General features: G+C 43.7%; 1 protein-coding gene across 1 annotated transcript in view; it reads right to left on the reverse strand.

Moving 5' to 3' along the window:
* Positions 1-27,164, reverse strand: part of LOC143999605 (interleukin-13 receptor subunit alpha-1-like) — a 174,714-nt gene that overhangs the window by 49,696 nt on the left and 97,854 nt on the right. The window contains exons 5-7 of the mRNA XM_077493984.1: positions 8,394-8,441; positions 5,065-5,249; positions 1,752-1,894 (exon numbers count right to left, since the gene is read on the reverse strand). Coding sequence (XP_077350110.1) covers positions 1,752-1,894; positions 5,065-5,249; positions 8,394-8,441 — 376 coding nt within the window. The remainder of the gene's footprint in view (positions 1-1,751; positions 1,895-5,064; positions 5,250-8,393; positions 8,442-27,164) is intronic.

The following is a 27,164-nucleotide window of genomic DNA, read 5'->3' on the forward strand; positions in this document are numbered from 1 at the left end:
ATCAGATGTGCTGGAGCCTGTTGTCCTATGACCAGACAGATAAATACCACCATTCTAGCGCTTCCCCCCCTAGGCCTGTAGAAGGAGCTGATGCTCCAAAGGGGTAGCCTCTTTTATCCAGTTTTTCCTCTCCTGGTGACATTATCTCCCTGCGTGCCACGGGGGCCCTGACCGACTTCCTGGTGGCCACAGGATGGACTGAGGCTCCCCCAGTCATCTGCCAGATCCATGGACGCTCATTTTGGATCCCGATCTACACCTGCAGACACCCCTATTTACAGATGAGCCCGTTTTTATTGTAAGGGCATCACACCTCCCAACTTTTTGAGATGGGAATGAGGGACACCTATCAGCAAAAGTGTGCAGGCATAGGACACACCCCTTGCCACGCCCCCTTAAAGGAGAATTGTACAAAAAAAAAGAAAAAAAAGAATATTGGTTAAACCCACAAGTGCTTTTTTTTAACACAACTATTTCTTCATATTGGCTTTTGGAATTTACAAATGCAGCAATTTATAAATTAGATAAAAGGTTTAGCGCCGGAAAACACTTTTTGATAGATAAAAAGTGCATTTTATATACATATATATAGATCAGACCAAAATGAGGGACAAATGAGCAGGAATGAGGGACCTTGCTCCAAATCAGGGAGAGTTGGGAGGTATGGCGCTTCATGTGTCTCTCCCCCTTCTTTAATCTGCTTACAGAGCTGGCTTTTCTCTGCCACCTCACCCTAAGGACTGTTACTGCATGGACTATTGAGCCTTTATTGCTCTCATATTGCCTGTTATATTACTTCATGTACACAAATATTTGCGCTTACAGTTTTTTCTTTTCATCTGATGTTGCTCTTTTGCTGTCCAATCAGCAGGCTGGGGTGGAGAGAAGACACCACTGCAATGCTTTACTGTAAAGGGTGTCACCTACCCGGCTGTGAAAAAAACTTGAATGTACAGAAATGCAAATCTTTTGATAGGTAGGTTCATCACATATAGGAGAGTTCAGTAGAGATGTTCTGACTATTATATTTTAAAGTGGAACTTAATTTTCTGACTAAAGTCCTGCTAGATCACTTCAGGGTGGCCCCTTTTGCAGATATAGCTATGTAAAACATTAAAAACAAGTGTCTACACTGTTTAGAGTACAGAAATATACTATTTCACCCTAATCTGCACATGCTCAGTTGCTCTCCATCTTTAGGCACTGATGAATTTGTAGAGGCCGATCTGCTGACAGCCTTAAAGAGGAATTAAACCCTCCTACCCTTTACAGCCAAGAAAACTGCTTCTATTTCACCTGTAACTATCTTGGTGCTGCACATGTGGTCAATTGGTGACACCATCCATTTGATGATTTGACAGTTTGGTTGAGGACACAAGCAAATGTGACAGTTAGACATGTAGTTAGTTATATTGAGGAGTTTAGTTCCACTTTATGATTTACTGCTGTTCAGGGGCTCTGTGCTTCAATAAAATGGCATCCTCCAGCAAGTAGACACAGGAGTAATGCTGGAGGCTATTTACAACACACACTAATGTTGGCAGCATAATTATTAATGTAGAATGTATGTCCCTTGATAAAGAACATTATTTTTTTATGATGTTGTTATTGGTAAAATTGTGCTTTAAATTTAAATATCCTTCTTTTTTGCTAAACCAGCTTTCATGTGTATTTCTGTCCAAAAATTCCAGATTATAACTTTCCAGCATTTATTTATTTTTGTCCAAGAACCAATCGAAAAAGGTCCCTACCTTGTAGTTTTCATGAATTTTGCTATTGGATTTTTGTACTAGGACTTCATATAGCACTTTTTCATACGCCGTGTTATTCCAGCTGACGTGTATGCTGCCATTTTCAGTGCGGTAGGCACTTATGACAGGTGGCTTTAATTTTGCTAAAAAAAAAAAAAATTACAAAAACGTAATGACAATTTAGCAAACAGACAATGTTTAAAAATAAACCACATGGTATGGTATAAAAAAATATGCATTTTACAGCAGTACCTGGACATATGTGCAATGGCCTCTATTCACTATAATTAAAATCCCATTCACAGCCTGAAAGGTTGACAGAAGAGTTTTCTGTGAAAGAAACAGAAGCTCCAACATGCATACATACTTTGATCCTCTAGGGACAGCTCCCCGGTGATATGATTGCTAGGAAAGCAAATAAATCACTCATATCCTACTATGGCACCACTCTGTCACACCTCCCTCGATGGTGGGTGAGACTTTGAATTGATCAGTGCGGAAGCAACTCCATTAATGGCAGTGAGAATTTTTGTTAGCAATCATGCTGCTGGATAGCTGTTGCCAGGAGCAAGATCATTAGTGTTACATGGACCTACACAATTCTGAAAGGTATGGACACAGAAGTAGAGTTGCGGCAAACGGCTTGGCCACAGCATGAGTTTGGGTCAAACATTGGCTGCTTGCCTGTTCAACGAATACCCGAGTTATCGGGGTGTTCGACCATTTGTCCGCCCCCCCGAAGCCCTGATTGGCTGAAGCAGTTGAAAGCTTTGCCCAATCGGGCACATAGCACTGTCAGAGAAATGATTGGACACTGTGATAATGACTTTATCCAATCATGGCTCATTGCTCTTAGTCCCACCCCATACTATATTCTTCCCATTGCGGCCATTTGCAGTGTGATATTGGTGTGGAGAGAGATATAACAGGCCTCTGTTCAGTGCTACTGGTGAGTTAGTGTGCTATAGTGTGTACTGTGATTCTATTGTGAGTGTAGAGTAACAGTTAGTGTGAATCTAGTGATAGTTCATTCAGTGTGAGTGTAGTGACCACCATTCATCTTTTACATTAGTGTGAATCTAGTGATAGCACAGTGTGAGAGTAGTGCGACCGTCAGGGCCGGAGTAACATAGGGGATATTGGAGCTGCAGCTCCAAACCCCTTGCCTTAAGATAGGACAATTTGCAGAAAAGAAAAAATAAACTATCTAGTCAAGGCTCGTAGAGATTTTTGATTTGGTATGTAGCCAAAGACCTACCCCACCACTGCCCAAAATTTGGGGCTCCTATGATTCTGGAGATACGGCACTCCTTGCACAGTCTCTCAGAAGCTACATACATAACGGCCAGTTTAAATACAAGCTGGCACACTGTTTGCAGCAGACTGAGAGGATGAGCTCAAAGTGCCTCTCCTCACTTCTTGCCAGAGGTATTGAGCTCAATGGACAGCTTGGAGTCTTGGACCAGCTGTAAAGTACCATTGGTCCCAGCTGTCCAAATGCTCCCGTCCAGCCCAGCCCTCTTAATTACAAGGAAATACAGGGGTTTATGTGTATAAGGTTTACCCATAATCCCATGTTTTTCTCACACAGTTAAGAGGGAGAATGAAAATTTTCTGCTGATGAAAAGGTACTGTTTTAATCAAGCTAAATCGTATATTATACTTTTTTTTACCTGTTACTTCTATCCAAAGTCTGCGAAAAACACCAGAGTTTATCCAAAAAAACTCTAATATTCTTCCGAGTGCACTAAATTTTGGACCTATCATACAGACTTGCTACCTTATACAAGTCATTGTGTATAAAATAAAGAAAGCTTGCAGGCAAAATTAATTTTTTTTGGCTTTATAAATGTCATTATTGCTGCAGCAGGTTCTATACGTGGTACAGATGAAGTAGACCCCCCCTCCCCCGGCACTATATTTAAAGGATTTTTTTCATTTTTATTGTTATTTCTCATTTTTATGGCTTTACTTTAAGCATCAGTAAATCACTGCTCATTTAAAATTATGTTTTTTACAAACTTAGTTTTTTGGTTTTTTTTTTTGATACATGTCCCCCAGGGCAGTATCTGGACCCCCCATGCCCAATTACTTGCAAATAAGCCTTCAAAATGGGCACTTTAGATTTTTACAGTTCTGGTTCCATAGACTTCAATGGGATTCATTATTTGGTTCTAAACTTTTGCGATGTTTGTAAGTTCTGCCGCGAACCGAGCCAGGGGTCGTTCGACTCATGTTTAAACAGAGGCTGTGCAAAAATGGGGATGTTGGTAAGTATAATCTATGCCAAAAGTGCTGGGGAGGCAGAACAGAAAAGGATAACTACACCAAAGGTGTAGTGCTCCTATAAAATATCTTACTGTAGCATATTTACACATTCCGCCTTCACTCAAAATCCACTACAATATTATCAGGGGAATTTATAAAGAGTCTACAGCTCACCGCAGAATTCCATTGTGTCTCTGCATAACAGATATCATTGCAACAGATTTATGTACCTGATGGAAAAATCTGTGGAAAGCACCATATGCGGAGATGCAATGAGACTGGAATGTCCATACAGACACTCGCACACATACAATTTATTGCCTTTTGTTGTCAGAAGGAAAGAGTGGACATGAAGAACTAGTGTCTCAGCTTCCCCATCAGGTTCTGCTCACTCTATACAACACTGGAGGCTGTTGGTTGTGAAATTTCCACAAGGCGGTGTATGTATTTAAGAGCAATGGCATTGCTGCTGTCGCTACAGCCCTGTTCCTTGGAAAAAGCCCAGGAGTGAGCTGTAGCGGGATAGCTTACTACAAAGTGTGACTGTCCCAGCAAATCCAGGACAGTTGGAAAATATGAAGTTGGGAGCTAAAACAGAACTAAAGTTTTTTTGGAACAGACTGAAACATTCAAACTATTATCGTACAAAAGACATGCGATGTCTCTTCTGCAATAAAATACACCTACCTACCTGCTCGCTGTCTCTTCTAGCTTACATTGCCTGCACTGTCCGTGTCTGCCAATGACTGACTCCTGTGCATGCACAAGAGTTATGTCATCCTGTGCTGGCCAATGAAGACTCCAAAAGACCACCACCCAGGGAGAAGAAACCGCTTCTGCTGAGGAGCCCGGAACCGCTAGAGAGGAGGTAAATTTAGTTCCCCTTTAAGTGTGTCAACTGTTAGCTAAAACAGTTTTGAGGATAGAAATGATGAAGTTTGCCTGACATTCTGTACAAGGCTCCAACCTTAAATGCTGTTTCATAAAGTGTATTTAGTATCTAGTGCTATTTTCTATTCTATTTTGTGTCTCTCGTTATACATACCTATGCTATTGGCATCCACATAGTAGAGGTATGGCTTGACCTCTTTTGACCAGTCTGACACTGCTGTTACCAGTTTGCTAAGTGAAGCAATCGCTTTTTGAAATTTAAACTGGCACCCGGTAGGAATTCCATTGCTATAGGTATAGTTAGAGCAGGAACTCCCTGTAGGTAATAAATCATGAAACCTAAAATCAAGAGCACAATGAGAAACAGAACCACGTTATAGAAAATGTTTGACCAAACAGATATTACAGCATAGATAAACACAGGAGCAAAAATGTAATATATTGTAGTTTACCAGTTCTTAGATGGTGACTGCATTAAAGGAGTCCAGCCTGAGCTAGTTTGGCTGGACTTTTCCAAAGGGTCACTGAGGCCCATTTTAAGCAGAGAGCAGTCTGAAGTCTGCTGACTTTCCCCAAGATCAGTCCAGGCACCCCATCATCCCGACCACGGAATCTGGATCCGCTAGGTGCCTGGACTGATATCCGTCTCAGCCTCTCAGCAATCCGCTGGGAGGCTGAGACAGCCACTCCCTGCCCCAGGAGAGCTGCTGATTGACAGGCAGCAACGCTTTGCTCGGGGAGCCAAGAGAACTGAGCCAAATGCCATCATCAATGTTCAATGGCTCGGTTCTCAGTGCAGAAGTGGAGGGGGACAGGTGTAGCATCGGACTGAAACTGCATCCACCTAGGTAAGTATGATTAGGGGAAAAAACCTAAACCCATACTTCTCCTTTAAAATCATTGTAAAGTTTTTTTTAAATGACAAACATGTTCTACTTACCTGCTCTCTGCAAGGGTTTTGCACAGAGCAGCCCCGACCCTTTTCTGGGGTGCTCCAGCGGCACTCATGGCCCCTCCTCTTCATCGAGGGGGGGCCCCCATGGAGACCTGCTTTCCCTGGGAGCACTCATGCGGGCACACTCACGAGTCCCGCTGCTGCGTCCATTGACACAGACAGCAGGACTCACCCCCGCTCTCGTGTCACTGGATTTGATTCACAGCAGCTGAAGCCAATGGCTCCCACAGATATCGATCTATCCAATGAGGACGGAGACAGCTGCTGGAGCTGCTGGGCTCATGCTAGTTGCTGGAACGGACAGGTTCAGGTAAGAAAAAAGGGGGAGGGGGGCTTGGTTGGCAGATGCAACACAGAAGGTTTTTCACTTTAATGTATAGAATACGTTAAGGTGAAAAAACTTGAGACTTTACAACCCCTTTCAATATTTTTTTTTTTTTTTTGTTCATCTTGCCAGAAATGCACTGCTTGTGTCACTTTTTGGGACAATGAATAGAAAATAAATGTTATGTTATGTAAATTACTAATCTCCTCAACCACCATGTAATGGAGATAAACAAAAGGAAGACACAGTATTCCAGCCTGGGTAAAAAATATGGTTGCCTTAATAGATTTTTTCCTGTATGACTATGTCTCACATTACACCCCTTAATTATATTAACAAACCATGCACAGGACATGCAAGGATACAATGCCCCATCATCTTCTACCCAGTATATAAACACTGGTAATCAGTTCTTTGTCTGAGTCTCTCCTACACTATATTGCCAAAAGTATTGGGACACCTGCCCTTACATGCACATAAACTTTAATGGCATCCCAGTCCTAGATCGTAGGGTTAAATATTGAATTGACCCACCCATTGCAGCTATAACGTTGGGAATTGATGTGGACAACAAAGTCTGGCTTGCAATCTCCACTCTAATTCAAGTTCCTCCACTCCAAGCTCTCATCCATACTACATTGCCAAAAGTATTGGGCCACGTCTCCAAATCATTTGGTGGAGGGGGGATTATGGAGTGGGGTTGTTTTCCAGGGTTTGGGCTTGGCCCCTTAGTTCAAATGAGGGGAACTCTTAAGGAATCAGCATACAAAGACATTTTGGACAATTTCATGCTCCCAACTTTAGGGGAATAATTTGGGAATGGCCCCTTCCTGTTCCAACATGACTGCGTGCACTAGTGCACAAAGCAAGGTGCATAAAGACATGGATAAGCAAGTTTGGAGTGGAGGAACTTGACTGGCCTACAGAGTCTTGATCTCAACACGATAGAACACCTTTGGGATGGATTAGAGCGGAGACTGCGAGCCAGGCCTTCTCATACAACATCAGTGCCTGACCTCACAATGCGCTTCTAGAAGATTAGTCAAACATGTATAGCCTTGCCAGAAGAGTTGAAGCTCTTATAGCTGCAAAGGGTGGGCCAACTCAATAGTGAACCCAACGGACTAAGAATGGGATGCCTTTAAAGTTCATGTGCGTGTAAAGGCAGGCGTCCCGATATTTTTGACAATAAAGGCATGGGCCAAATATTTGATCAAATAGATAATATTGATCACTACTGTAGAACATTGGAATATAAGTAAATCCCTTAGTCTCCTTTCATACCTATGCATGTTCCCAGAAAGACGCTCATTTCTTAATGACACCACAAACATGGCTAGTGGGCGTATGTTTTGTCACACGAAAAAACGTGCCAAATCGTGCAGTACAAAAACTGCCCAAAAAAGGTGCAGGAGCTTTGGCGCGTTTATTGCGCATAAGGCAGCCTATTCAGAACAAATGTAGCACAACAAATGTATAAAAAAAATTTGACAAAAAATGTAAATAAGTGTCACGCAGATGTGAATAGGGCCTTACTGTGAACATTCCAACTTTGATGACTGCATTACTTATACTTCAAAAATTGGCATATGCTGAAATAATGCATGCCAGGGAATATGCTTTCAGCTCATTGTTCTCTTGTATGGAATAGACTATAGGATAACTATTGCAGACATGGAGGTGACTTCAAATGTATAGGAGGGAGACTGGGATGATGAACAGATTACCATATTATTGAGCAGGATACGCCAAAGCATGTATACTTCAATGTCCATTGCACGCTGTCTTCATTTTTTCAGGATTGCTCTTTATCGAACACATAAGTGGTACATAGTCAACAGGTATGCATATACGGTCTTAATTTAACTGAGAGGATAACAAGAGACATCCTCAGAAAAAGTAAAATCTAGGGATTAATGGGTATATTTAATTGCAATAACAATTATGTTGTTTTAAAATATGGAATTAAATTTTTTTTTTTATATATAGAAAAATAAGAAGGCTAATTGCCACTGCTAATAAGAGTATTAACTTGCACCTTTGAACAAGTAACATAAGTGTTTGTTGATTTCATGGGCTGGATTGATCATGTGATGTAATTTGTAATACATTTAACTAAATATTTTATTTAAACTTGTTGAACACTTGATGAAGGCATATGGAGAAAAGATTAAGATTAAGTACTTGTAGTCATATAACTTACTGTTTAGGCTGTAATAAATTAAAAGGACAATGAATTTCACCACTCGTCCTGCATGGAATGAAAACAGACAAATTTAATATGTTAGATAAATATATGCTGAATGTAAATACAGTATCTCACAAAAGTGAGTACACCCCTCACATTTTTGCAAATATTTTATTTCTTTTCATGTGACAACACTGAAGAAATTACACTTTGCTGCAATGTAAAGTAGTGAGTGTACAGCTTGTATAACAGTGTCAATTTTCTGCCCCCTCCAAATAACTCAACACACAGCCATTACTATCTAAACAGCTGGTAACATAAGCGAGTACCCCCCTAAGTGAAAATGTCCAATCTGGGCCCAAAGTGTCAATATTTTGTGTGGCCACCATTATTTTCCAGCGCTGCCTTAACTCTCTTGGGCATGGAGTTCACCAGAGCTTCACAGGTTGCCACTGGAGTCCTCTTCCACTCCTCCATGATGACATCACAGAGCTGGTGGATGTTAGAGGACTTGCGCTCCTCCACCTTTCATTTGAGGATGACCCACAGATGCTCAATAAGGTTTAGGTCTGGAGACATGCTTGGCCAGTCCATCACCTTTACCCTCAGATTCTTTACTAAGGCAGTGGTTGTCTTGGAGGTGTGTTTGGGGTCGTTATGTTGGAATACTGCCCTGAGGCCCAGTCTCTGAAGGGAGGGGATCATGCTCTGCTTCAGTATGTCACAGTACAAGTTGGCATTCATGGTTCCCTCAATTAACTGTAGCTCCCCAGTACCGGCAGCACTCATGCAGCCCCTGACCATGACACTCCCACCACCATGCTCGATTGTAGACAAGACACACTTGCCTTTGTGCTCCTCACCTGGTTGCCCCCACATGCGCTTGACAACATCTGAACCAAATAAATTTATCTTGGTCTCATCAGACCACAGGACAAGGTTCCAGTAATCCATGTCCTTCCTTCATCTGCTTTTCTTCGGCAAACTGTTTGCGGGCTCTCTTGTTCATCATCTTTAGAAGAGGCTTCCTTCTGGGACGACATTCATGCAGACTAATTTGATGCAGTGTGTGGCGTATGGTCTGAGCACTGACAGGCTGACTCCCCCCCCCCTTCAACCTCTGAGCAATGCTGGCAGCACTCACACATCTATTTCCCAAAGATAACTTCTGGATATGAGCATGTGCACTCAACTTCTTTGGTTGACCATGGCGAGGCCTGTTCTGAGTGGAACCTGTCCTGTTAAACCGCTGTATGGTCTTGACCAATGTGCTGCTGTGCTGCATCTCAGTTTCAGGGTCTTGGCAATCTTCTTATATCCTAGGCCATCTTTATGTAGAGCAAACATTTTTTTTTCAGATCTGCTGATAGTTCTTTGCCATGAGGTGCCATGTTGAATTTCCAGTGACCAGTATAAGAGAGTGAGAGCAATAACACCAAATTTAACACACCTGCTCCCCATTCATACCTGAGACCTTGTAACACTAGCGAGTCACATGACACTGGGGAGGGAAAATGGCTAATTGGGCCCAATTTGGACATATTCACCTAGGGGTGTACTCACTTTTGTTGCCAGCGGTTTAGACATTAATGGTTGTCTGTTGAGTTATCATAAGGGGACAGCAAATTTATACTGTTATACAAGCTGTACACTCACTACTTTACACTGTATCAAAGCATCATTTCTTCAGTGTTGTCACATGAAAAGATAGAATAAAATATTTACAAAAATGTCAGGGGTGTACTCACTTTTGTGAGATACTGTATATACACACACACCGTCATGGCCAAAAATATTGGCACCAGTGCATTTCTGTCTGATAATGCACCACTTTTCCTAGAAAATTGTTGCAATTACAATGTTTAGGCATTCTCAGATTTATTTCTTTTGTTTGTATTGGAATGACACAAAAAAGGGAGAAACAAAAAAACAAATCTGGCACATTCTATGCAAAACTCCAAAAATGAACTGGACACGATTATTGGCACTCAATTTAATATTTGGTAGCACACCCCTTGGAAAAAATAACTGAAACCAATCACTTCCTGTAACCATCAATGAGTTTCTTACACTTCTACCGGAGTTTTGGACCACTCTTTTTCCAACTGATTCAGGTCTCTCAGATTGGAAGGGTTCCTTTTCCCAACTGCTGTTTTGAGATCTCTCCACAGGTGCCCAATGGGATTTAGATCTGGATTGAATCCACTGTCCCTGACACATTGGAGCCCAAACACAGACTGACACAAATTATTTACAAAGTATTTATACCACTCTGGCAAATCTGACTATTGAAATTAAGGGGGCGAAAATAGAACTGACGCTGGTCCGACAGGACATGCAAAAACTTAGGGATCGCACAACACCCTTAGAGGGTCACATGAATACAGTGGATGATGATGAGGCACCAATACAACATGAGCTGCGGCAGGTGCAGCCTTTGACCTCCAGCCATGCTGCCTGACTGGAAGACATGGAAAACAGGCTTATGCCACGTACACACAATCGGAATTTTAGCCAGCAAAAGACCAATGAGAGCTTTTAATTGGAAAATGCGACGGTGTGTATGCTCCATTGGAATTTAGCTGGCTGAATTCCTGCCAGCAAAAATTTGAGAGCATGTTCTCAATTTTCCCGACGGAAAAACTTTCTATCGGAAATTAAGATCATGTGTATGCAATTTAGAAGCGCAAAAACTCATGCATGCTCAGACTCAACTAAGAGATGGAAGCTATTGGCTACTGGCTATTGGTCTTCATTTTCCTAGTCCCATCATACGCGTTCTTGGTGGTCAGAATTTGGTGTGAACGCATTTACACAAAACAGCTTGAGCGGAATTCCGTTGGGAAAACCATCAGACCTTTTTCTGACCAAAATTCCGATGGTGTGTATGTGGCATTAGACTAAATAATGTGCTGACAATGGGCATACCCGAAAAAACAGAGGGGAAGAATCATGTTGCATTCATCGAGCGCTGGCTTGTGGAGGCTTTTGGAAGGGAGGTGTTCTCTCCAATGTTTGTGGTGGAACATGCTCATCGAGTCCCTGGCAGGTACCCTGGAGAACCGCCAAGGCCGTTTTTATTTAAATTCCTGATCTTTAAAGACCGGGATATTACTCTATACCATGCCAGAGCCAGGGAGGATGCCATGAAGGTGGATAATGTTCACATATCCTTCTACCCTGACTTCTCTGCTGACCTACAACGCAAACAGACAAAGTTCACAGGAGTTAGAAAATGCCTAAGTGGTTTTATGTCAGCTATGCAATGTTATATCCTGCCCGACTGCGTGTGGATGCCAACAATCAAACCCACTTTGACAACCCCAACGTGGCCTCAGAGTGGTTCAATTGTGTAGAACATCCTTTGAGAAGGCCAGCGGCTACCTGAGAGATGTGCTTTTGCTATTTTCCCTAATGACCACTGAGCACAAACAGGTTGACTGTTATCTAAGAGGTTTCTTTCTACTACCTAAAGATGTTTTTTTCCCCTCATATTGTTCTTCTATGGAATCTACAAAACTCATTGATGACTTTGTGACAAAGGGGCCACCTTATTGCACCTGTCCTCCATGGACACCCCCATTATGTTTCCCTTCAAGTTACCTCAGGGATTGAAAGTGTTTTTTTACAGTTTTGCTCAACTTTGTTTTTCTCACTGATGAAAGTGTTTTTTTACAGTTTTGCTCAACTTTGTTTTTCTCACTGATGCTCAAGATACTGTGCAGTGGGCCTACCACTTGGCATTTTGAGCAATGTGCACACCAACCTTTTTGCAATGACTGCCTGTCCCTTTAGTAATCCGGTTTCTCTGCTGGCCCTGTGAGTTGCTCCTAAGCATCATTCCAATGTTTCTGGTACTCTAGCGGCCTCCAGGGCTCTTCATGTTTCTACAGTACATGTTACTGACTATGAGGACTGTTTCATTGTGTATTTCTCCCCTGGGGTTAAGGCCTCGCATGTATTACTACTTACCTCGATATGTTGGTAGCAGCTGATTACAACTTTATTTCCTGGAATGTGACTGAGTGACGGAGTGGAACGCGTCGTACTATTTTCTGCTTTCAAACATTACAGGTCTGCAATAGTGTATTTACCGGAAACACATCTTTAACCACTTGCTTACTGGGCACTTAAACACCCTTCCTGCCCAGACCAATTTTCAGCTTTTGGTGCTCTCACACTTTGAACGACAATTACTCAGTCATGCAACACTGTACCCAAATGAATTTTGTGTCCTTTTTTTCCCACAAATAGAGCTTTCTTTTGGTGGTATTTGATCACCTCTGGGGTTTTTATTTTTTGCGCTATAAAAGAAAAAAGAATTGAAAAAATTTTGAAAAAAAACACATTTTTCTTTGTTTCTGTGATACAATTTTGCAAATTATAATTTTTTTTTCATAAATTTTGGCCACAATTTATACTGCTACATATCTTTGGTAAAAATAACCCAAATTAGTGGATATTATTTGGTCTTTGTGAAAGTTAGAGAGTCTCCAAGCTGTGGTGCGAATCGCACAAAATTGATCACACCTGATGTACTGGTGGCCTATCTCATTTCTTGCGACCCGAACAAGTGAGGAAAGTACAAATACCCCCCAAATGACCCCTTTTTTGAAAGTAGACATTCCAAGGTATTTACTAAGATGCATGGTGAGGTTTTTGATGTTGTCATCTTTTTCCCACAATTCTTTGCAAAATGAAGATTTTTTTTTTTTTTTTTCCTCATAAAAATTTTCAATGTAATAGGTTATTTCTCTCACGTGGCATGTGTATACCACAAATGACACCCCAAAATACGTTCTGCTACTCCTTCTGAGTATTACGATACCAAATGTGTGAGACTTTTACACAGCCTGGCCACATACAGAGGCCCAATATTGAAATAGCACCATCAGGCGTTATAGGAGCATAAATTACACATCTTATTTCTCAACCACCTATTACAGTTTTGAAGGCCCTGGAGCACCAGGACAATGGAAATGCCCACAAAGTGACCCCATTTTGGAAAGCTAACACCCCAACGTATAATCTATGAGGCATAATGAGTCGTTTGAATGGTTCATTTTTTTTCCAGAAGTTTTGGGAAAATGTGGAAAAAAATGAAAACGCATTTTTTTTTTTACGCAAAGTTGTCCATTTAAAAGATATTTCCAACACATAGCATGTACTTAGCAAAAATGACACCCCAAAATACGTTCTACTACTCCTCCTGAGTATAACGATACCAAATGTGTGAGACTTTTACACAGCCTGGCCACATACAGAGGCCCAATATTGAAATAGCACCATCAGGCGTTCTAGGAGCATAAATTACACATTTCATTTCTCAACCACCTATTACAGTTTTGAAGGCCCTGGAGCACCAGGACAATGGAAATGCCCACAAAGTGACCCCATTTTGGAAAGCTAACACCCCAACGTATAATCTATGAGGCATAATGAGTCGTTTGAATGGTTCATTTTTTGTCCAGAAGTTTTGGGAAAATGTGGAAAAAAAATGAAAACGCATTTTTTTTACGCAAAGTTGTCCATTTATAAGATATTTCCAACACATAGCATGTACATAGCAAAAATGACACCCCAAAATACGTTCTACTACTCCTCCTGAGTATAACGATACCAAATGTGTGAGACTTTTACACAGCCTGGCCACATACAGAGGCCCAATATTGAAATAGCACCATCAGGCGTTCTAGGAGCATAAATTACACATCTTATTTCTCAACCACCTATTACAGTTTTGAAGGCCCTGGAGCACCAGGACAATGGAAATGCCCACAAAGTGACCCCATTTTGGAAAGCTAACACCCCAACGTATAATCTATGAGGCATATTGAGTCGTTTGAATTGTTCATTTTTTTTCCAGAAGTTTTGGGAAAATGTGGAAAAAAAATGAAAACGCATTATTTTTACGCAAAGTTGTAAATTTATAAGATATTTCCAACACATAACATTTACATAGAAAAAATTACACCCCAAAATACGTTCTACTACTCCTCCCGAGTATAACGATACCAAATGTGTGAGACTTTTACACAGCTTGGCCACATACAGAGGCCCAACATGCAAGGAACACCATCAGGTGTTCCAGGGACACATAGCATGCACATACCAAGAATTACACCCCAAAATACATTCTGCCGAGAAAAGAGTAAACAAAAGATTACCTGTGGTTTTAGCAGCGCAGTTGTCCACAGGATGATAGCACTGGTCCAGGCAGCAGACAGGGACTTGGTCAGCAAAAGTGAACACAATTTTCCAGGCAACAGGCAGGTATACTGTCCATAGTCAATATTGGCAGCAGGCAGGGATACTGTCCATATACAGTCCAAGGTCAGTGCAGGCAGAGATCGTCAGCATTGCCAAAATATTGGTCCTGGTAGTAGGCAGGAACATGGTCCATCCATGTGGTGTGGTCAGTTCATGCGACAGGCAGAGGCATGATGGTATAGGTCCTACAGGCAGCAGGCAGAAGTAAGGCCTTGTTCAGGACAGAATGGGGATAGGGGTAGAGGCTTCTCCCACCCAAATCTCTTTGAAGCCTCCGAGTCTCCAGACCCTAGGAATGAGAAAACAAAGGAAATTGTCTTCTTCATCCAAAAAATCTATTCTGGAGCCCCTCACATATGTGAGACCCCTGTTATGAATCCCACTAGTCCACTGAGAGGGTACAAGATCAGTCCAAGAGGCAGGCAAAAGGCATGGTCAAACAGTCCAGGGTCAGTTCCAGATCAGGCAGAGGTATGTACAGAATCAGTAGGCAGAAGCATGGTTGAATAACAGTCCAGGGTCAGTTCCAGATCAGGCAGAGGCATAAACAGAATCAGTAGGCAGAAGCGTGGTCGAATAACAAGCCAGGGTCAGTTCCAGATCAGGCAGAGGTATGTACAAAATCAGTAGGCAGAAGCGTGGTCGAATAACAAGCCAGGGTCAGTTACAGAGCAAGCAGAGGCATAAGGGGTTTGAAGGTAAATGGCAGGAAGTGAGGGTTAGGGTTACCATACTTCACTAATAATTCACTAATAATTCAATAATCAAGTATGGTAACGGCGGAAACAGTCACCTATGCAGAGGCCTGGTTGGGAAGGGCATTGGGCACAATGATAAGTGGTGTCTCTTCTCACTCCTCGTTTGCTGCACACCCGACATTTTTTCTGATGTCTTCGGCCTGTTGGTTTGGGAGGGATTTTGTCAGGAAAGTGGCGTTCAGAGAGTCTGCTAATTACATCGGATCGAATGTTTTGTGGCGGGCCGTTGGGGTATATAAGGGCAGTGGTGATTTCCTCCTGGTAGCCAAGGAAGGGTATGGGTCTTTCTGTGGACTTACGATAAATGACATAGGTGTTGTATATGGCCAAATTAAAGAAATAAATTGAAATTTTTTTATACCACTTGTATGTTCTTCTCATGGCAAGATAGGGTTCGAGCATCTGGTCGTTCAAGTCGACACCCCCCATGAACATGTTGTACTCATGGATACAAGTTGGTTTTTGTATTGGGCCATCCCTCCTGGTGATCTCAACAAAAGTGTTGTTGTGGATCGAAGAAAGCATATAGACATCCCTTCTGTCCCTCCACTTCACAGCCAAAATTTCCTCGTTCCGTAAGCTCGCCGCTTCGCCTTTTTTTAGCCTTTTGTTGACGAGGCTTTGAGGAAAGCCCTTCCGGTTCGTTCGTACGGTGCCACATGCTGGAGTTTGCTTTCTATGGAGGTTGCGGAACAGGGGTAAACTTGTATAAAAATTGTCCACATACAGGTGGTAGCCTTTCTCAAGGAGTGGGTTTATGAGTTCCCAAACAACTTTTCCACTCGATCCAATGTATTCGGGGCATTTAGGGGGATGTAGCTGGCTGTCCTTCCCTTCGTATACCATGAAGGAATATGTATACCCTGTGGCTCGGTCACACAACTTATACATCTTCACTCCATAGCGGGCCCTTTTGGAGGGAATAAATTGCTTTAGCCCCAGCCTGCCAGAAAATTTTATCAGGGACTCATCCACACATATGTGTTGGTCTGGGGTAAACAACTGGGGGAAAATCTGAGAAAAATAATTCATCAGTGGCCGAATTTTGTAAAGTTTATCAAAATTTGGGTCATTCCAGGGAAGGCACTGGGTATTGTCATTAAAGTGTAGGAATCTCATTATCGTTAGATATCTGGTCCGGGACATTATTGAGGAAAAGATGGGCATGTGATAGATGGGGCGGGATGACCAATATGCACGTATTTCATTTTTATTGTTTAGTCCCATACAAAATGTGAGGCCCAAAAATTTTTTAAACTCCTCCACTGTTAGGGCTCTCCACTCGTAGGGACGGGCATAAGAGGACGTTGGGTTACTTTCAATAAATTGTTGGGCATATAGGTTGGACTGGACCACAATGGATTCAAGCATATCCTCTGTAAAAATTAGGTGAAAAAAGTCCATCAGGAAAAAATTTTGTGTGTCCACCTGGACTCCTGGGTTGGCAGTGAAAGGGGGAACGTTGGCTTCTCCTGAGTTAGGAGGAAGCCACAAGGGGTTCTGGAGGGAATAGGGAAGGCTGGCATGGGACCTAACCCTTTGGGGCCGAGTTGACACCCCACTGGTACGTGGCCTTTGCCGAGGTACTGTGGTGCCGGTGGATGGCACTGGGTTGCCGGTGGATGGCTCTGCGGTGCTGGTGGATGGTACCGCCTCCTCACCAGTGCGCCTTCGTCTGACGGGCGGACTATCATCTTCCTCCTCTGAGGCTGTCATGGTACCACTGCTGAGGACAGGCTCGTAGTCCACGTCAGAGTCACAATCTGAATATGAGGAGGAATCCGAAGCGGAAACCTCCCCGTTGCTCTCGTCGGCTGCAAGGATATCATATGCCTCCTCAGCTGAATACAATCTTTGTGACATTTTTATTGATCACAAATGGCACTGACAGGCGACGCTGATGGGGCAGGTGACACTGACAGCACTGATCACAGGTGACACTGACGACACGTGGCACTGACAACACGTGGCACTGGAGGCAGATGGTACTGGAGACAGATGGGGCTGACAGATGGGACTGACAGATGGGACTGACAGATGGGACTGGCAGATGTGGCTGGCAGATGTGGCTGGCCGACAGATGTGGCCGACAGATGTGGCCAACAGATGTGGCTGACAGATGTGGCTGGCAGATGTGGCTGGCAGATGTGGCTGGCAGATGTGGCTGGCAGATGGCACTGGGGCTGGCACTGGCAGATGGCACTGGCTATTTGCTCTGGCTAATTGCTCTGGCAAATGGGGCTGGCAGATGGCCCTTCGGCTGGCAGATGGCACTGGCGCTGGCACTGGCGCTGGCACTGGCAGGTGGCACTGGCGGCACTGGCACTGGCGGCACTGGCGCTGGCGGCACTGGGGCTGACGGCACTGGGGCTGACGGATGGCACTGGCGCTGGCAGGTGGCGCTGGCAGGTGGCACTGGCACTGGCGGCACTGGCACTGGCGGCACTGGGGCTGACGGCACTGGGGCTGACGGCACTGAGGCTGACGGCACTGGCAGGTGGCACTGGCGCTGGCAGGTGGCACTGGCGCTGGCACTGGCGGCACTGGCGGCACTGGCACTGGTGGCACTGGCGGCACTGGGGCTGACGGCACTGGGGCTGACGGCACTGGGGCTGGCAGGTGGCACTGGCAGGTGGCACGTGCAGGTGGTAGGTGGCACTGGCGGCACTGGCACTACTGGCAGATGGCACTGCTGACAGATGGCACTGGGCTGACAGATGGCACTAGGCTGACTGATGGCACTGGGCTGACAGTTGGCACTGGCACTGGGGCTGACAGATGTTAGTCACAGTAATTCAGTGTAACACTCACAGATCCGCTCTCTCTCCTCACACGCTGTCTCTGTGTGAGGAGAGAGAGACACGGCAATGGGAGATGATCTCATTTGTTTACATTTGAGATCATCTCCTATTGGCAGCTGTGATCGCTCTGTGAACGGCCGCTTTGATTGGCCGTTCACGGCGATCTGTATTCGCCTGTCTCCGGGAGACACGGCGGATACAAAACTTTCGCGATGCGCGCCCCCGGCGGCGCGCATTGCGGAAGTAAACACAAAGCCGTCCAGGGACGACCGCCCGGACGAACCCGCCTGCCCCACGGCCGTCATTCGGCTATAGGGCGGGCGGGAGGAGGTTAAAATGGCACCAGTTCTCTGTTGAAATCCCGTGCATACCAGACTCAGTTTCACTCCACACACACCTGCTGCATGCCCCTGGTGATGGTGGCCTGATAACATGCACACAAGTTGACACAAAGGGGTTTAAATGGCTGTTAAAAATAGCCATCCTCACCTGTGATATGTATGCTTGTAATTAGTGTGTATATATAAAAGGTCAATGAGTTTCTACTGACTCCTGACAGATCCTTGCATCTTTCATCCAGTGCTGCACTGACGTTTCTGGATTCGGATTCATGGGGAAAGCAAAAGAATTGTCAAAGGATCTGCGGGAAAAGGTAGTTGAACTGTATAAAACAGGAAAGGGATATAAAAAGATATCCAAGGAATTGAGAATGCCAATCAGCAGTGTTCAAACTCTAATCAAGAAGTGGAAAATGAGGGGTTCTGTTGAAACCAAACCACGGTCAGGTAGACCAACTAAAATTTCAGCCACAACTGCCAGGAAAATTGTTTGGGATGCAAATAAAAACCCACAAATAACTTCAAGTTTAATACAGGACTATCTGAAAACATGTGGTGTGGCTGTTTTAAGATAAACAATAAGGAGGCACTTGAAGAAAGATGGGCTGCATGGTTGAGTCGCCAGAAGAAAGCCATTACTACGCAAATGCCACAAAGTATCCCACTTACAATATGCCAAACAGCACAGAGACAAGCCTCAAACCTTTTGTCACAAAGTCATTTGGAGTGATGAGAGCAAAATTGAGCTTATTGGCCACAGGAGAGTAGTCAACAAGGCCTATGATGAAAGGCACACCATTCCTACTGTGAAACACGCTGATGTTTTGGGGATGTGTGAGCTACAAAGCCACAGGAAATTTGGTCACAATTGATGGCAAGATGAATGCAGTATGTTATCAAAAAATACTGGAGAAACATTTCCATTCATCAATCATGAAGCCGCACATGGGGCGTACTTGGACATTCCAACATGGCAATAAACCAAAACACAAGGCCAAGTCGACCTGTCATTGGCTACAGCAGAATAAAGTGAAGGTTCTGGAGTGACCATCTCAGTCTCCTGACCTCAACATCATTAAGCCACTCTGGGGATATCTCAAATGTGCAGTTCATGCATGATAGCCCAAGAATTTACAGGAACTGGAGGCTTTTTGCCAAGAGGAATGGGCAGCTTTACCATCTGAGAAGATAAAGAGCCTCATCCACAAATACCACAAAAGACTTCAAGCTGTCATTGATGTTAAAGGGGGCAATACAAAGTATTAAGAACTGGGGTATGTAAACTTTAGATCAGGGTTATTTGGGTAGTTTCTGTTGTCCATTGTGATTTAAAAAGAGTAAACATAGTTGATTGACAATAAATTGCTTCAGCCAAACACTAACCATGAGTGAAAGAAAAAAGTTTTTGTGTTATCATTCATATTCTCAGAAAAATGGCCAAAAAATCAAATTATGCCAACGTATGTAAAGTTATGAGCACAACTCTATTTTCCTATTGTGTAAACTGGCTAAAATTTTATGTATAGTAGCCAATATATATGTTCAGGGGTGGACCGACAACATTCAGGGCCCCCAGACGAAATAAAGCAAGGGCCCCTTGTCAGGCCCTGTCCATGACCCATCCCTGACCCCGCCCATCACCCACCCCTTACACCGCCCCTACATGTTGCACAAAGTACAACTTCTGCTTTTTTTTTTTTTATTGAACCTGGAGGGGGGGGGTCTCTCTCTAACAGTGTCCATTAGATAGTTTGTTAGACATCCCCTCCAGACCCCATTAAAGTCTACAACGGAGTCTAATGGGACCTGGAGGGGGGTCTCTCTCTAACAGTGTCCATTAGTGAGAGACCCCCCCCCCCTCCAGGACCCATTAGAGACTACAAATGAGTATAATGGAACCTGGAGGGGGGTCTCTCTAACAGAGGCCCTTTCAGTGTCCATTATAGAGTCTGTTACAAACAGTCCACCCCCAGGTCCCATTTGAGACTACAAAGGGGTATAATGGAGGGGGGCCTCTTTCTATCAGAGGTGTACAGTGAACACCTTCATTCACTCTGGTCCAACCTCTCACAAAGTAGAAAAAAATTGGTACTGTGTAGCGCTCCTCTTACCTTAACTTCGGGTACTGTAGCTGTGGCTGGTTCCCGCGTTCTCTGTGGCTGGCTGGTTCCCTGGTGTGGGTTGGTCACCGTGGGTGGCTGGCTAGCACTGCTGTTGGTGGGTCACCATGGGTGGCTGGCTGGCTGGCTGGCACCCTGGCCCTGCTGTGGATGGGTCACCATGGGTGGTTGGCTGGCACCCTGGCTCTGCTGTGGGTGGGTCATCGGCATGGGTAGCTGCCTTGCCCACACCCTGGCCCTGCTGTGGCTGACTGGTGTGTCCTCTCCTCTTCTGTCATTCTGGGAACTGTTTGGTGAGGCGAGGGAGGGCCTTGGAGGGAGGCAGCGGCCTTTGCCCTATCCAGGTTAGTAGAGCTAGGTTTGCAGCAGGCCCAGTGAGCGGAGGTGCGCACGTGTGTGCAGGTCCTCTCTGTCAATTTGAGAGTCTATGTTGGAAATATTCCCCATTAGTGCCCATCAATGCAGCCTCACCAGTGCCCATCAATGCAGCCTCATCAGTGCCCATCAATGCAGCCTCATCAGTGCCCATCAATGCAGCCTCACCAGTAGACATATGCGGGTTGTTTTTTTCGTACGAATCAAAAATTTGTATGAATTTCTGAAAAATCTTACTTTCAGAAGCATCCGAGATACGAATTTCTATGCTTCCGAATTGTATATGAAATATGAAATTTCGTTGACAAATTTTGGATCCAAATTCCGTTACAATGGAAACGTGACTGGTGTTTTGTTGACCAATCAAAGGTTTTCCTCTGCTGCTGAGTGAGGGTTGGGAAAATTACCTTTTTTAATATGGGAGACTGGTACTGGTAGTCAATGGGAGATTCAGAATCGGACAAAATAAGAATCTCTGTTAATATCGTTTTATTACTGTCATAATGATTACGATTATTCGTTATGATGAAGTTAAAAACCCAGGAAGTCAGCACAGCACAGGGATAGTGGGAGCCCCTCATAATGAGCACAGCTGGGGTACAAACCCAGGAAGTCAGCACAGCACAGGGGTGGTGGGAGCCCCTCATAATGAGCATAATGAGTCAACGACTGCCATATTGAGAAAGTTTTTTTTTAATTGTTATGAAAAGTTAACAAACCTAATGAAAATTCGTATTTCGTATGAATCCAAATTGAATTTCAGACACGAATTACAAAATATGAATTAACAGCTAATATGAAACGAATCTAAACAAATTTATTGACGGTGCACATGTCTACTCACTGGTGCCCATTAATGCAGCCTCGCCAGTGCCCCTCAATACAGCCTCACCAGTGCCCATCAGCGCAGCCTCACCAGTGCCTCTCAAAGCAACCTCACCAGTGCCCATGAATGCAGCCTCAGTGTGCCCATGAATGAAGCCTCCCTGTGCCCATGATTGTAGCATCACTGTGCCCATGAATGGAGCCTTACTGTGCCCATGAATGGAGCCTCACTGTGCCCATGATTGCAACCTCACTGTGCCCATGATTGCAACCTCTCTGTGCCCATGATTGGAACCTCACTGTGCCCCTCAATGCAGCCTCACCCGTGCATGGGGATTAGAAAGGAGAGCCGCCGGATCACACAGAGCAGGTCTCTACCGCTGCGTCACCTGGCGGCCGCTGTCATCCGATGATAGATGTCACATGTCCCCTGGCATTGGACCAGTGTGATATCTGTCAAAGAACAGGAGGCGGGACATCCGATGACAGCAGTCCCTGGGTAAGCGGGAGATCCCGCTCTGTTTGATCCGGCGACGCTCACCCTCCCCTATATTTATATACCTCCTTTCGCACAAATAAGAGTTTCAAAGATTGATTATACTCTATGTAGTATCTCGGATCATTCGCTTCTGTGGGCACAGATTACATTTCCTGGAGGGAATGGTGTGAGATTGTACAAAGTTAACCCCTTTTGGCTCCAACTTTTGCTGATGACCCTATTCCTAGGGCCATTGAAACTTTTATGCAAGACAAAAAAGGTGTACGGATGCAGTGGGGGTGGTCTGGGATGCTCTCAAGTCTTACCTTCAAGGCCTTGTTATTAGGCAAATATCGGACATTATGAATGGGAAACCTTTGTACGAGGTAAGGGGGCGGAAGAGAGTTATATTTTAGACCCCTCGCCTTCTTCTGAACGAAGTTGGTTGGAAGTGTAAAAACTGTGCCAACAAGTTATCTTTACTGCTGCGGAGAATACTTTTTTTTTCATGCAGCAGCTATACTTAATACAGGCCATCTATTGGCAGTTATTTCCTGATCACAGCAAAGATCATCTCATATAGATGCTATCCAAAGCCCCACGGGGGAAGGGGTACAGAATTTGAAGCAAATATCCACTATCTTTAGTGACTACTTTAAGGACGTCTACTCTTCCAAGATAACCCAGACGGAAGAGGCGCTGTTGCAATTCCTGCATTGCTGTCCTCTTCCGTCGCTGACCAACGAGGGTCGCAAAATTCTCAATGCTCCCATAACAGCAGAGGAATTAGCTGAAGCTGTGGTGGGTATGGCCAATAGCAAAACCCCAGGTATAGATGGGATCCCAGCAGAGATATACAAGCGATATAGTGAGCCTCTCTTGTCTATATTATTGGAAACCCTAAATGATGCTGCTAGGACTGGCTTATTATCACCCTCTATGAATGAAGCTGTTATAGCAGTGATTCCCAAGCCTAGTAAAGACACATTATTGCCTGATTTTTATTGACCTATATCCTTAATAAATATGGACATCAAGCTGTTGGCTAGAGTACTTGCCACAAGATTAGCAAAAGTGGTGTCCGGTTAATTCATTTAGATTAGTCAGGGTTCATACCGGCTACATCGACAGCACTGAATATCAGATGATTGTTTCTGAATATACAGTTGCCAGTTGATAACCCGGGTAATAGGGCGGCGTTCTCCCTTGACGCTGCCAAAGCTTTCAACAGCATTGAGTGCAGATACCTGAGGGCTGTCCTAACCAAATTTCAGTTGGGGAAGACCTTTATTAAGTGAACTCACTTGCTTTACTCGGCTCCTAATGCAAAAATTCTGATTAATGGGTCCCTTTCTGATTCCTTCCCTTTACATAGGGGGACTAGACAGGGTTTCCCCCTTTCACCATTGCTTTTGCCCTGGTGCTAGAACCTCTGGTGGCCACGGTATGGGCATCCCCTGATATAGTGAGGTTTCAACATGCTGAGAGGGAAGATAAGCTCTCCCTTTATGCCGAAGACACCTTAATATAATGCTGGATCTTTAGAAACAGTCATTCGACTCATTAAATAGTTTGGGCAGCTATGTGAATTTGCTATAAACTGGCACAAATCCTCATATTGTTGGACCCATTGACGACACACCTTCCAGCAGTGGCATCACAGGTTTGAGATTGTACAATCCTTCAAATACTGGGGTATAATGGTGACTGACAATGTCACTGACTATATAACCTTAAACCTCAAACTCATCTTACAAAAAGTAAAACATAAACTCAGTAGATGGTGCAAATTACCTCTCTCAGTGATGGGTAGGGTCAATCTAATTAAAATGGTTTGGCACTCCAGCTGTTGTATGTCCTTCATAATGCCCCTGTGTGTATACCAGGATACTGGTTTCAAAGGGTGGACTCATACCGAGCATTGTTATGGAAAAATGGAATGGCTAGGATAAAACTGACTACTCTACAATACCCTAAGGATTAGGGAGGATTGGACATGCCACATGCCTTTACATACTTTTTAGCTGCCCAAATGCAACAGTTAACTGGGTGGGATATACCAAATACAGTATGTTAGATCCCTCTAGAACTCTGTTGATCGCTTCACTAGCGGACTACTCTGCAATGTCTCTGGTAGAACAGGGACTCCCTGATATGGCAACACACTGTCCCACGGTAGAACTGTTTCTGAAACTCAAGGCAAAATTGAAAAATAGGCTGGGTATCGAGGGTCTTATGGAATCTTCTCCCATTTGGAGTAATCAATCCTACCCCAAACTAAGTAAACGTCTCAATCATGTTGTATGGATAGAAGCTTGAGTAAAATACCTCATACAGCTCATACAGATGGGTTAGAACTGAAATGTTTTGAACAACTACGAGAAGAGTTTCCCCTTCTGTTTGTATGTTTTTACAATTATGACATGCTATAAGAGCACAAAGTAGGGGTTCAGTCCTGCGTTTGTGGGACTCGGATTTACTTTGATCTATATTCACCGCCATAGATAAGAAAGTTATTATCTCGCTCATCTACACCCGTTTACGTACATATATCCAGGCTCCTGACCTACTGCCCTGTAGAGAAAATTGGAGGCTGATATAGGTCCCATAGATGGGGATAGGTGGGATCAAATATTGACAAGGTGTCTGTATTGGCTGCCCAAAAGTTGACTCAATTGTTCATCCTTCATCATTCATATAGGACACCATTGCAGTTATATAAGTGGTGTAGAAGGGACTCCCCTTTGTGTCCAAAATGCCAGCTACCCCAGGGAACCCTAATCCATATGTTTTGGAGATGTCCCAAACTGGTACGATATTGGCAGGAGTTGCTGGGAATTGTTAACCATACTTATCATACACAACAACTGATTCCAGTCACTTGCCTACTTGGTGGTTTAGAGGTGGACTCATACCCCCCTACTACATACATAGCGATACTGAGGCTGTTGTACTTAGCCAGGAAACTGATTGCAAGATACTGGATTTCTCCTCAAGTCCACACATCCCACCAATGGATTCAAGAAGTTAATAAGATACTCATTAGGGAAAATAATACATAGTAATACATACATCAGCACATGAAAGTACCAAGCAAATTTATCAAAATATGGCAGGAGTGGCTGGAGTCTCCTGGGGTTGCTCCCCTGCAACTTGTTCTCGATAGGTTGTTGGTGGCATAGCAGAGAGTAGGGGGTAATGTCACTGTATGGTCTAGGGGCCTGCGGGGGTCAATAGTAATTCTGTGTGTGATACATTGGGAAAGGCATATATTTGGATTATCTGTTTTGTTTGTTCGGGAGGAAGGTGCACACCCATTGTGTTGCTCGAATAGATTAATTGTTGTTTGTCCTATTCTATTTTTTGTTTCTTTTTTACTCGGGTTCGCCTTGTTTGTTACTGGAGATACATTCAACAGTATAATGCACAGGGTTGGGGGAATGCGTTATGCACTGAAATGTTTAATACTTCTTGTATATTCTCTATAGGAGCTGCCTGTAACCCTAATGTCTGTGTATATGATTATTTTTTTATGTCGACAAAATAAAATCTTTTTTTCTGATTAAGCATGCGAGTGAGTATTTGGCTGGCTTATAACAGGTTTGGTTTCCACCCAGAGACTAACCACATCAATCACTGTAAAGGTGGACAACGACAGAGAGAATTCCATAGCCAAAACCAGGATGCTGGAATAAGGAGCAGGAGCGCTAGACTCTCCTGACAGGGTCATTGTCCTGCTGTAAGACCCATGACCTCTGATGGAGACCCAACTTTCTGACACTGTACCCTACATTGCACCTAGAATTCTTTGGTAGTCTTCAGATTTCATAATGCCATGCACACAGTCAAGACATCTGGTGCCCGAAGCAGCAAAGCAACCCCAAAACATCAGTGAACCTCCACCATGTTTGACTGTAGGGACTGTATTCTTTATTTAAAGGCCTCATTTATTTTTCTGAAAACAGTAGAATGATGGGCTTTACCAAAAAGCTGTAATTTTGTTTTATCTGTCCACAGCACATTCTCCCAAAAGCATTTTGGCTTCCTTGGGTAAGTTTTGACAAACCCATTGATACATTTTTCTCTTTCGTCCACATCCAGGGAGACTAGCTACAATGCCATGGGCTGTAAATGTCTTGAAAATGTTGTGCACAGTGGACACAGGAACATTAAAGCCCCATACACACAATCAGATTTTCTGCTGATTTTTGTCTTCAGATTTACCGAAACCATGTAGTTCATGGGCCTGCGTGATTGCATACACATTGAAACTCCTAAGGTTTGACGTCCTATTATATGGTTTTGGTAAATCTGAAGGGAAAAATCAGCAGAAAATCTGATAGTGTGTATGGGGCTTAACATCTCTAAAAGTGGACTTGTAACCTTGAGAATGTCCATGCTTTTCCACAACTTTTGTTCTCAAATTCTAAGACAATTCTATGCTGCTCTTTCTCTTCTCCATGCGGCACACAGAGATACACAACAGGAACGGTTGAGTCAATTTTTCACCATTATAACTAGCTGCCAATGACATTGTATATTATCTATATCATCAGTACCTGAAAGTGTTTAATTACAAATTACAGGAGCATCACAAACTTGGAATGCAAATTTCTCTCAATTTTGAGAAGGTGCCAATAATTTTACCCAGTACATTTATGGAGTTTTGGGTGGAATTTGGCTTTTTGTTTCTCCAATTTTTTGTGTCATACCAATACAAGCAAAATAAATAAACATGAAAATGCTAAACGTTTTTAACGGCAACCATTTTCTGGGCAAAGTGGTGCATTATCTGACAGAAATGCAAGGGTGCCAAAATTG

Source organism: Lithobates pipiens, unplaced genomic scaffold, assembly GCF_037356315.1.
Source record: "Lithobates pipiens isolate NorthernLeopardFrog02 unplaced genomic scaffold, aLitPip1_a1.2 Scaffold_1, whole genome shotgun sequence".
Taxonomy (NCBI): domain Eukaryota; kingdom Metazoa; phylum Chordata; class Amphibia; order Anura; family Ranidae; genus Lithobates; species Lithobates pipiens.